The sequence below is a fragment of the Pipistrellus kuhlii genome, unplaced genomic scaffold, assembly GCF_014108245.1.
Source record: "Pipistrellus kuhlii isolate mPipKuh1 unplaced genomic scaffold, mPipKuh1.p scaffold_m20_p_1, whole genome shotgun sequence".
Classification (NCBI taxonomy): domain Eukaryota; kingdom Metazoa; phylum Chordata; class Mammalia; order Chiroptera; family Vespertilionidae; genus Pipistrellus; species Pipistrellus kuhlii.
This window is the reverse complement of record NW_023425404.1, coordinates 146,470,166-146,482,467: the sequence shown is the minus strand read 5'-3', so window position 1 is coordinate 146,482,467 and position 12,302 is coordinate 146,470,166. Positions and strand designations below refer to the sequence as shown.

Sequence of the window (12,302 nt, the reverse complement as noted above, 5' to 3'; positions counted from 1 at the left end):
GAAATAACGCAAAAGTGTCTCATTCTGGTCGTCTGTGGCTTAAGCTCTTCAGCTCCACAGTGAAAATGATCACAAACCTGACGCCACATTTTATCTGTTGAAATTTTCATAGTATAGTGTGTTTGCTTTAAAATGACCTCAAATGGTGGTTTTGTTATAATTTTAAATTCTACTTTAATATAATTTTATTTAATAAATTTATTATTTAATGTTTTAGGTAGATTTGGAGGCTTTCAATAGTATAGATATTGATGTATTTGCTTTGGCTAATTTCATTAAAACTGCAAGTTTTAAGATACGTTTTGAAATTCTGTATATGCCCAGCAGTGTTTTCTCATTCACCCAGAGCTATTGTCCTATTCGTAAAACTTGTAGTAGTTAATCTCTCCTTCAGCTGATAGTTGGAGGTCATCCTAAACCGCTTATAAACAATGGCCTACTTCATAATTCTGCCCTAATGTGTCAGGCTTGCTTTTGAAGTCGCTTTCTAAAGGAAAACCATATACATTTAGTAGTCTTTGGCTCTCACACAGTTAGTTCTCATCTAGACAGTAGAGAGATTTTAATGTATTAGCTGTTCTTACATAAATGAACTTTTTTGGGATATCTGTATATATATCTATATCTATCTATCTATATATATATCAGGAGTCAACAAACTTAAAAAGTTCAGAAAGTAAATAGTTTAGGCTTTGTGGGCCATACAGTCTGTGTTAAAGCTAGTCAGCTTTGCTTTTACAGTATAAAAGCAGACAGATAATACAGAAGATAATGAGTGGATGTATTCCAATAAAACTTTATTTAGAAAAACAGGCAGTCGGCTCAGTCCATAGTTTATCAACCCCTGACATAAAGCACCACACATCTATGTTAAATCAGTTTAATTTGAAATGCTTTCAGAAGCAAAATTCCACAGGCTTCTCTTTTACGTTGTCATCTAATAAGCTATTTTAAGTTTTGTGGGGGGTTTTTTGGTTGATTTTTTGAGTCATTGTTGGCCTTTCAACTGGATGATATGGAAATTTACTAATGTTGGGTAATACTGAGGCCCTTTCCTTTGAGTACCAGAAAAATGGGCAACGCAGGACATGAGTGGGAAGGGGATCCACCTTGCGTGGTGCCTTCAGACGATCTCTTGGTTGCCTTGCAGCGCTCCGCAGTCACTTCCAGAAGCAGCAGCAGCGGCCTCAGCACATTCCAGTGGTGCGGAGTCAGAGAGCACCAGTGACTCAGACAGCTCCTCGGACTCGGAGAGCGAGAGCAGCTCAAGTGACAGCGAGGAGAATGAGCCCCAGGACACTCCGGCTCCCGAGGTACCGTGTCCCCAGGAGACTGTCCCAGACGGCAGCATTGGGGGCTGGAGGCGGCCGTAGGCCAGGCCAGGAGACTGGGCGGCTCTGTCCCCTGGGGCAGTGCTTCCCTGCTCCTGCTTGTGTAGAACTGGCTGTTTCTTTTACTTGTTTCTTACCAGACATTTGGCGGTGGAGGTTTGGGAGAGAGGTCTTCTCTCTTCTGTTTAAAGCGATAGGTTCTTCTCTGTTATTGCTAGTGTGTTTTGAAGAGCAACTCACTAAGGGTGTTTGCACACTCTTTTCTCTTCTCTTCTCTTGAAAAGGAAAACTCATTTTTAGTGGGCCCCTGTTTTAATATGAATGAGATATCTTTTTGAAATTTCAGGAATGCATGAATTAAGGAAATCAAAAGGAGACAGTGTGCTTTAGCAAAGGGCAGGAGCATGAACTAGAAATAAGTCATCAGAGGTTCTATTTTTGAATCACTAAAAGCCATGCATTAAATGGATGGTGACACGACTTTGCCAGGGCTGTGTTTCTGCGCCCTCTGCCCCATGTGAAACAGGGACAACTGTGTCCGCCTGCCGCCACCCCCTGGGAAATATTGTAAAGATAAACAGACGAGGTTGAAAAAAATCTCAAACACCACATGTATCTAGAGGATATATGCTGCCTCCTGGATTGTCCAGCACAAGAATTTTAGTAACAATTAATGAGGTTGCCAAATGCCCCCAAAACTTGGGAGTGGCAATATAAAAATCATGCCGGGGAAGGACGCTTAGAGGACAGGGAGGAAATTTTGGAAGACCAGCTTGTAGAGAGAGAATGATTCTGTATATTTCAGATGGGAACTCTGAGAAATTAGACTTTCTACTTAAGGAAGTGTTGAGGTTCTCAGTATCTGTGTCCGCTGTTTGGAAAGCAAGACAGTTAGTTCCACGACCGAACTAACGAATCCGTCTGAAGACCATGGAGCGAGAGCCACGTCTGAGGGCACGGGAGGCTGAGTCCGCTCCCGGCTGCCCTTCCCGTTAGACGTGAGTGTGCGTCTGGCGCAGAGTGAGTGCTCCACGAGTGTGTGTGGGAGAGCGTAAACGCAGATCCGCAGGAACTGCACTTGGAGAGCCTTAGAGGTTTTAGAAGCCACTCTCTGTTTCAGGGGGTTGTGTTTCCTTGTGAGATCTAGTTACCGTTGAGGTGATGTTCCTGTGCCCAGGGAAAAAGATACTGAATATGCTCTGCAGGCAAACTACGTGGTTGTTCATGCTAATGTTGGAAGATCTTTGCTTTGGGTCTTACCTTGTTCAATAAGAAAAATCTGTGTGCTCATTACGTTACTGATAGTACAGAACTCATTTAAGTAGTAAAATTTGATTCAAATAAAGTACAAATGGCACAGATTTGACTGAATAGTTAAAATTTTAAAAAAAGAGTAGTCTAGTATTTGATTTCATGAAACAATTACATTTTGTGCTCAAGTGGTTACTGAAATAGTTGCCTTAGATTAAAAAAAATTAATGTTCCCACCCTAACTTATTATAGTTATTTATTTATTAAAATGTTAGTTCATGTCTCCCTAAATGGTTTGGCTCAGTAGATAGAGTGACTGACGGTCTGCAGACTGAAGGGTCCCAGGTTTGATGCTAGCCAAGGGCACATGCCTGGGGTGCAGGCTCGATCCCCAGTAGGGGCCGTGCAGGAGCCAGCCAATCAATAATTCTCTCTCACCATTGATGTTTCTCTCTCTTTCCCTCTCTCTTTCTCTGTGAAATCAATAAAAATACATTTAAAACAATATAATAAATAAAATGTTAGTTCATATCTTTTATTCACCCACATTTAATTAGATGTCTTCTGGTTTGTTGAAGCAGTAGGTCAGACATTTACCACAATGATGTCTGTCAACGTGGCTGGCCACAAAAACTCCAGCACACATTCCTGAAGGGCACTCCCAACGAAGGCGACTGATTTGACATTTCTCATCCACCATTTAGAACACATACACACACACACACACACACACACACACACGTATTTTCAGAGAGGAAGGCAGAAGGAGAGGTAGATAAACATCAATGACGAGAGAGAATTATTGATCAACTGCCTTCTGGATGGAGCCTGCAGCCCAGGCATGCCCTGACCAAGAATGGAACCGTGCCTTCCTGGTTCACAGGTCAACGGGCCATCCACCTTTTACAGTACTTCAGGCCAGCAGCTTAACCTTCTTTCTCTCATGCTCATTCTTGAGAGTGATGTAAGAATTCTTCCTTTTCTTCCCACCACCATGGAAAAGAGTGGACTCCTTTGGAATGTTGTAGGCAGACCAAATACATCCACTTCCCGGTTTGCCAGTAAAGACCAATCTCCTGATGAGAAGGAATTCCTTATCCTAGACCTTAGTCTTTACATTTTCTGTTGTATCCTAGGGTTTCACCTTGAGATTGATGGTCTTCTCCATAAGGGTTTTCACGAAAATGTGTATTTTTGCAGTAATTCCACCACAGATGTCATATGGAAAAAAGTCTATTTTTTAAATTACCTTACTAAATAGGTCCATATTTGTACTTTTGTGTTGCTGTGCAAATCTAATCTTGGTACGATTTCTATGTTATATATTAGGGTTCAGCTTCCCCAGAAATAGTTGTCTTTGCCTATATTTTAAACCTTTAATTTTCCCCCAAGTACTTAACTACTTTTCTTTCCTTTTAAAATAAATGTTTGCATTATTGTAAATCTCCTGTATTAGTTGAGAGTAACATGAATTCCATACATAACAGACCATAGTTACTAGTTATTACTTTATCTTTTTTTAAATTCTATTTTTAATGCTGAAAATTTTGCTTTTTTATGGCTCCATTTTCAGTTCATTTGATGAAGTAGTTTATAATCTTTTGAGACTCTGAAATGCTGTCTGCCTGCCCAGTGAGCTGATGGGGGAAGTTGGGGAAAAGCAGTGTTTGCTTTACAGTGGGGATCAAAATACAAAATGTGTGGGACACCTCACTTTCTTTCCGGTTCAGTGAAGTTCAGGGGGAAAGAATTGTTCTGTTCTCCATTATTCAGAGATCTTCTTAGTTTTCTAATCTATTATACTCATTGTCCATTTCTTTGGTAGTTAGCTACTTTTGGGTGATTGTCTGTGAGGCTCTTAACCCTCGTTCAACCCTAAAAGGTTGGCAGCTTTCTTTTCACTTATAGTGTAGCACTGAAGATTCAAACCAATAACCCTTTAATTCTGAAGCCTTTCTATTTGCTACTATACCATTCTGCTTCTCTCCTTCCTTCTTTGCATTCTGAGCTATGCACAATAGATGCCACAGTAGGCATCTATTGTGCATAGCTCAGAACATTTTGTTCAAAATCATAATTCACTCTAAAATATGTGAACTTTTGCCAGTTGAAAAGTTAGAAGAGGTAAAACATTTATTAAAATGCGGAATGAAATTGATCATATTTTTTTCACTTGTAGTATGCAGTGTGTGGGCTGTTCCAACCCTAGGAGGCGGGGCATAGGAGTGGCAGAGGAAAACTGAAAGCTCAAACCTTGATCTTATCCAGTACTTACATTCTTAAAATCCATTTTAAATCTAGTTTTAATAGATCCCTTATGTAAAAATTTCCCCCATCCCAGTAGCTAAATAATGTCTGATCTGGAAGAAATTCTATCCACTTTGCATCTTTATGTCTTTATAAGTAGGTATACAATAGGATTGTCCCTGTCCTTTCCCCTCCATCTGGGCACAGTGGCTCAATTTTACCTTGCAATTGGGCCATATGCCTTCTGGGCATTTTAGGACTGCAAATGTGTTTTATTTCTGTAACCAGGACATTCCTTTAGGGACTACCTAATGTATCCAATACTGTCCTCTTTGGAGAGAGAAGCAGCAGATGATATCTATACCAGGATTAACTTTTCTTCTTAGTTCCTGCATAAATACTTTTCTACCAAGCATGTCAGTGACTGGAATGCAGCTGTAAACATATCCCTGAAGAGATCTAGCCATACCTTTCCCAAGAAAGGGTTTGGTTCCTGATGTGATTGGCAGGTGACTCATGCCTTGTCCCCAGCTAACCACCGGTATTACCACACCCTCAAGTCTTTGCAGGAACTAGTGTTTGACAAGCAGATATTGTGTGCTGATCTTTTCTCTACCTTTAACAGTCATCCTGTCTTGTTAGACTATTGAATACAGTTGTGGATTATATGTGACAAAATTCCTGGCACGTAGTTTCCTTCTTCCCTCCCTCCCTGCTCTGAAAAATCAAATGTGAGCCTTGGTATAGAGCTGGCGGTATTAGGAACTGTACAGGAGGTATGTTATCCTAAGCAGCAGCATGGGGTAAGCAGAAAAAAGCAGGTATGCAGCTATCTTTCTGCTGAAGTTTGGCCCTATCTAGTTCCTTTCAGGTCTAAACTGTTTCAATCACACTAAGTCCAAACTAACTACCTGATCATTTCACTATCGAATTTTTTTCTGGTCAAAAAGATTTTACATTATATCCACCCATCTTCCCTGTATTAAGTTCACATGTTTTTATAGAGTTGAATTATTTGGGATATTTCACTTGGGAAAATTGTTAGCAATCTTTCCCATAAAACATCGTCCAACTCTGGATATGGATCTCCTTATCCATAATCAAGTCAGTTAAATCCCATGTGAAATAACTTCCTGGTGCATTCATACAAACCACCTGTCAGATGGATCTTAAGGAAAACATGCAGCATGAAATGATGTCTTTCCCTTTAAGAAAAACATAATCACTGCTCACTCTATTAGATATTACTATTTTTATTCAGCATATTTATGGGCACAGTAATACACCTTATAGGAATGCTCAAATTAAAAATCTCAATGTACACCATCATGTGTAAGACATAGTGGAACTTGGAGATGCAGAGGACTCTGTCATTTGTTAATAAGATCAAACACCTAGTTGGAGAGAGAGAAATCAGCAACAGATTTATGAGATAACAGATGTCAGGGACTTCTGCTTATTTGTCAAATCAGTTCATAGATAATTAGTCAAATCCCATTGCTCTGAATTGTGTGCTGTGGAGCCTCCCTTTGTGTCTTAGAAAAATAGGTGGCATTTCAGCTCAGATTGTCTAAAACAAGAAACATAATGCTTGATTTTAAAAGACTTCAGGTGGGACTGAGGCTCATCTAATGTGACCTGACTTGACTCTTTTTTTTTTAATGTTGTATTTTATTTATTGACTTAGAGAGATAGAGAGACATTAATATGAGAAAAACACACACATCAATTTAGGTTGCCTACTGCATGTGCTGCAACTGGGCATTGAGCCTGCAATTGGGCTATGTGCTCTGACCAGAAACTGAACCTGTGACCTTTCGGTGCAGGGAACAATGGTCAACTAGCTGAGCGTTAAGGCCAGGGTGACCTCACCTGACTCTTTTTATCAAGGTGGAAAATTTGAAAATCAACATGTATCTGTGATACAGGGAAACCTTTCACAGATAATTTTTTTAAGTAAATATGAGAAATTATAGCTAGTTTTAAAAAAAGCAATTTTTAGTTGAGAAGTACACTGAGTGGCCAGATTATGATCTCTGAATGCATAATAATCTGGTCACTTGGTGTATAAACCTAGATCTAGATCTAGATATATAGGTAGATATAGATATAGATATAGATATTGATATAGATATTGATATAGATATTGATATAGATATAAATATTAGAGACCTGGTGCATGAATTCGTGCATGGGTGGGGTCTGGCCAGCCTGGCCAGGAGGAGTGGACATGGGCAGTTGTCAGCTGCCTTCTGGTTGAAACTCCTGGTTTAAGGGACAATTTGCATATTAACCTTTTATTTTGTAGGATATACACTGAGTGGCCAGATTATTATGCACTCAGAGATAATAATAATCTGGCCACTCTGTGTATATCAAGAAAAGGATAAAGTATGAAACCCATAGATAATCTCTTAAGACTTAGTTTATGAATTAGCCTTTTTTTGAAAATGCTTGAGAAAAGGATTCTTTTTATTCCCTATTATTTTCTGATAGAACAGTTTACAAGCCAAAAATGTGTCAATTCTGTTTAAATTAATACTGTAATTACCATTAGAACAAAATGCTTATGTAGCAGAGATTTCTCAGCAGTTGTCTATAGTCTATATTGGTCAATATTTAATTGTCACTATCTACCTAACTAGAATTCCTGTAGCATTAAACATTCGGAAAATTGTCTTAAAGGTCAATTGTTATAGAATTTGACCTGTAATTTGAGGAGGGTAAAAAGGATCTCAGTTCTTAGGTTTGGGCTGACAGGATGTAGTATTGAGTAACACAGGGAAGAATTAATCATCCTTGGCCAGTGACCACTTTTCTCTTTTTCCTTGTTTTCAGCCCGAGCCTCCGACAACAAACAAATGGCAGCTAGACAACTGGCTGACCAAAGTCAACCAGCCGGCAGCGCCACCAGAGGCCCTGGGGGGTGCGGCGCCCCCACTGCGGCACCCGGACGGGAAGGGCAAGGGCGGTGACGGTGGCACCACTGGCCACGAGCATTCAGAACCCAAAGGTCCTCCCCCGAAAAGCTCCAGCAGAGCGCCCCGGGCCCCTCCCGAAGGCTCCCACACCGGCAAGAGGAGCTGTCAGAAGTCCCCTGCCCAACAGGAGCCGCCCCAGAGGCAAACGGTTGGAACCAAACAACCCAAAAAACCTGTCAAGGCCTCCGCCCCGGCAGACTCGCGGGCCAGCGTGCAGGTGGAGAGTGAGCCGGGCCTTCCCCACAGTGCCAAGGATCAGCCTTCCAAAGACAAGCCCAAGGTGAAGACGAAAGGGAGGCCGCGCGCCGGAGACCGAGAGCCCAAGCCCGCGGCGCCCGCGCCCACGCCCGGCGAGAAGAGGAGGCACCGGGGCGGGCCCCCGGCCCCCGCAAAGGCACTCTCCGGTCCTGAGCCCGCGAAGGACAATGTGGAGGACAGGAGCCCCGAGCACTTGGCCCTCGTCCCCCTGACTCACAGCCAGGGCCCCAAGCACGACAGCAGCAGTGGTGGCAGGACTAGTGGCTGTCGCCGGGCCGTGGTGGTGCAGGAGGACCCTGGGAAGGACAAACTTCAGGTGCCTTTGAGAGACACCAAGCTGCTCTCCCCGCTCAGGGACGCTCCGGCCCTGCAAAGCTTGGTGGTGAAGATAACCCTCGACCTCCTCTCTTGGGTCCCCCAGCCACCTGGGAAGGGGAGCCGCCAAAAGAAACCAGAGGACAAGCAGCCACCGGCAGGGAAGAAGCTGGATTCTGAGAAGAGAAGCTCCGACAACTCAAGCAAGTTGGCCAAAAAGAGAAGGGTGAGTGCGGGGGCCAGGCCTTCCCCTGCAGGGTGGCGGTACCTGCTGTTCTTCGCTGAGGGCTGTCTTTGGCCCATGACTCCTGCCCCGAGCTGTCTAGAAGAGGCGGGAAGCGTTTGTTCAGATTAGATCCAGGCTTTGCTCCTAAGCCAATTACTCCTCCATTGTAGACCTGAGTACTTGCCATTCTGCAGATTGGCATTACCGGGCACCAGAGCCCTTCAGCAGTCTCACTGGTTTGCAAAAAGAGGAGGCAGTCATTGGAAATGATATTTTATTTTAGGATAATGAAGCATTTGGGTATGCTTTTTTATTTATTCTGATAACATTGATATTTACCACTTGGTCCATTCGATTTTACCCTAGAAATTAAAACCTTACATGAATTGCAGTGTTAATTAGTATTCCAAATTCCTGAAAGCACTGCTATACACTGAATTTTGCTCCTGTAGTATAACCTTTTTGATACTGGTATTACAGCCACAGTTTAGCTCATGGCCACATAATACCTCATTAATTTGAACAAGCCAGATTTAGACTCTGTGCCCTCCATTACTAACTTATTAATAAGCAGTGCATTATATTAAAAGGTTTTAGAGCTTAGTAAGTGGTTAGGACATCCCATTGAATAATAATAGGCTGGAATGGTGTCTCGTAAAGTATTAAAAATCTGTCAATTTCATTTTTTATTACAATTTTTGGAAGTTTCACTTAAATAATGACATAGTTTTTTAAAAAGGAAAAAAAGTCTCTGCATTAAGAACCTCAGTTCCATGGACATAACACTATTTTGGACAGTTTCCTTCCTTCCATTATTCTTAACCATTGAGCTCCTGATAGTTGTTTTTTGCAGCTTCTTGGTGATGAAGGTATGATAAATGAGTGTTTCTGTCAGTGGCATTTCCCTGCCAACCTGCCTGATGCTCAGGGGGAAGGGCACTAGGAGAGCCAGCTCTTCCTGCTGAGGAGTCAGATGGTGCACACTCTGTACGCAGAGCTGCCTCCTCAGTTGTGGAAGTTGAGCTAAGAATAACAAAGGACACAGCTACGAGGCAGCCTGCTGTCACGTCTGTGATTCCACCGATTACTTCACTAGTTAAAAATATAACATGACTCTAACAAGTAGTGTCCCCTCAGCCCAGTAGCACGGGTGGCTGTCTTGTCCAGATCCTTGTCAAATGGGACATGAGGGTATTGCCACCATGATTGGAGTGGGCTGAGGTCACGTGGTAATTGGCAGTGCTGTTTCAGCTAGAAGGGGGCATATTTTCGCTCATGTCCAAAATCCACGAAAACGATGTGTGCCAAAGGTGTGGAACCGGATGGAGGAAATTGTGGTGGACTTGGCTAGGAAGAGTACCTGTGTTTAATATATCTGAAAAGACTTCTAAATACACTCATTTACCTCCTCCTCCTCCTGGGAAATCTTTTTATCTCCTGTCCCCTGCCAGGGTCTTGTCTGGTTTCCAGTGTAACTTTCTGCATTAGCTGGAGTGAGAAGCATTGACTTCTAAAATGCTAACTAACTAACAGGTGAACATGTTGGAAGTGGCAGGCTCCCCAGATGTTTTCAGCCCAGTCTGTACTCCATGCAAATCTAAAAGCGCTGCTCGCAGCCCCCAAAGGATCTCGGCTCGGCCTGCTGGCTCTGTGAGCCGTGCCTCCCACAGCCGTGTGCAGGCCTTGGCTGAGCTCCGTGAGGCCAGCTCGTTTGTCATGCTGTTGGGAGGATGGAGAAATATTGACCCTCATCTTAGTCAAGAATGTGCTTCTTTAAAGCCCAGGCCAGCAGTGAGGAGCTCTGCCCAGGAACTGTCTGCCTCTGGTGTGGTGGTGACAGGACCAGGGCCTGAACCGGTGGTTCCAAACCCTGGCTGCTCATTGCAGTCGCCTGGGGAGCTTGTAGGCCTGGTGGCAGGGTGCCCACCCTCAAACCCCTCACCCCCACGGATATTTTTAAATTCTCAGTTAATCCTAACGCCTACGCGTCCGGAACCCCTGAAGCAGAGCCTTCCTTCAGGGCCAACATTGTACAAAGCTGGTTCTTTCGGTGGAGAAATCCCTCCATGTGCTTTGCTTAGATGTCATGGATCTAGACAACCAGAAATCCTTGCTTTAAGTGTGTCACCAGTTAAATATATAGAAGCTTTTGGATAAATACATACAAAAATCAGCTCACCGTATACTGATTTCAGGATCAGAGAATCGTGTGCCACTTGGTTTTGCTTCCTGCTGGGTTCCAGGTACGATTAATATTGCGCATTAAGCTCAGGTCCTTCCCCTGTGTGGGCCGGGCTCCCTCTGTCCTGTCAGGATCCCGACTCTTCGGTCAGAGCATCGGCTGCCCCCGTGGGCCTGGGCCCCGTGGAGAGGCAGGGCTGTCCTCTCTAAGCTTGGGTGCTTTTTCGCAAATTTGGGTGTTGGAGACTTTTTCGTGTTCTTCATTGTAAGTGCAATCACTAGACAAAGCTCTCTGAGGATGTAGTGAGAGCAGTGGGGCAGTGTGACTGATCGTTCACGTTTGTGGAATTTAGTGTTTTTATTTAAAGGCCCTTTAGGGTCTATTCCTCTCCTGGTGCAAAATTTAGGAGATCTTTTTCAGAGGGTAAGCAGACCCTTGAAGCCATTTTATTTTATTTTATTTTATTATTTTATTTTATTATTTAAAAAATATATATATTTTACCGGTACTGATTTTTCACAGAGAGGAAGGGAGAAGTATAGAGAGCTAGAAACATCAATGAGAAAGAAGCATCAATCAGCTGCCTCCTAAATTCCTTCTCCCCCTCTCCCCCTACCCCAGGGGTGTGCCCTCAACGAAGGTACATGTCCTTGACTGGAATTGAACCCTGGACCCCTCAAGTCCACAGGCCGATGCTCTATCCACTGAGCCAAACCAGTTTCGGCTTGAAGCCATTTTAGACTTAAAAGTTAAGTCTAAAAGTTAATCAGAATTGCTGATGTTTAACAGCTGTGATGAAGCCATTAGGTGTGGCACCTATACATGTGTGCTCATGGTTCTGGATATGTAATGTTACTCCCTTAAAGAAGCAGGTAGGATACAATTCATGAGGAAAAGTGTGGGAATTTGTGAGGGTTAATAGGCATGAACACAGTGCTTTCTACATAAACTGCAGAAGTTTATCATCTGCGTACCGTTTAAAATTTAAAAAATACAATCTGTTTTTTTTTGGTTTAAATAATTTTTAAACCAAAGTTATGTTATTCCAGGTTTGGAAGGAAAATTGAAGTTGAGAAGCACAATATATCAATAATACACAATCAGGCCAGTGCCATTGACAGTATCTAAAAATGTATGAGCATTCATGGAGCTCCCTGTGTGAGCTAGAGCTTGTTCTGACACTTTGTAGCTAACTAAGTGCACAAAATTCATTTGGGCGGGGGGGGGGGGGGGGGGGGAGGGGTAGTGGTGGAAGAGGGCAGTGTCCCCTCAGCCCAGCTTGCACCCTCTCCAATCCGGGACAACCCGAGGGATGTCCCACTGCTGATTTAGGCCTGATCCCCCTAAACTGGCAGTCAGACATCCCTCTCACAATCTGGGACCACTGGCTCCTAACTGCTCACCTGCCTGCCTGATCACCCCTAATTGCTCCCCCTGCTAGCCTGATCACTCCCAACCACCTCTGCCTGCCAGCCTTATCACCCCCTAACTAACTCTCCTCTCCCCCACCC

General features: G+C 43.3%; 1 protein-coding gene across 7 annotated transcripts in view; it reads left to right on the top strand.

Annotated features, from left to right (window-relative positions):
• Window positions 1-12,302, top strand: part of AFF1 (AF4/FMR2 family member 1) — a 199,797-nt gene that overhangs the window by 165,024 nt on the left and 22,471 nt on the right. For all 7 annotated transcript variants that reach the window (XM_036452767.2, XM_036452678.2, XM_036452586.2 and 4 more), the window contains 2 exons: window positions 1,151-1,313; window positions 7,668-8,609. In XM_036452767.2, coding sequence (XP_036308660.1) covers window positions 1,151-1,313; window positions 7,668-8,609 — 1,105 coding nt within the window. The remainder of the gene's footprint in view (window positions 1-1,150; window positions 1,314-7,667; window positions 8,610-12,302) is intronic.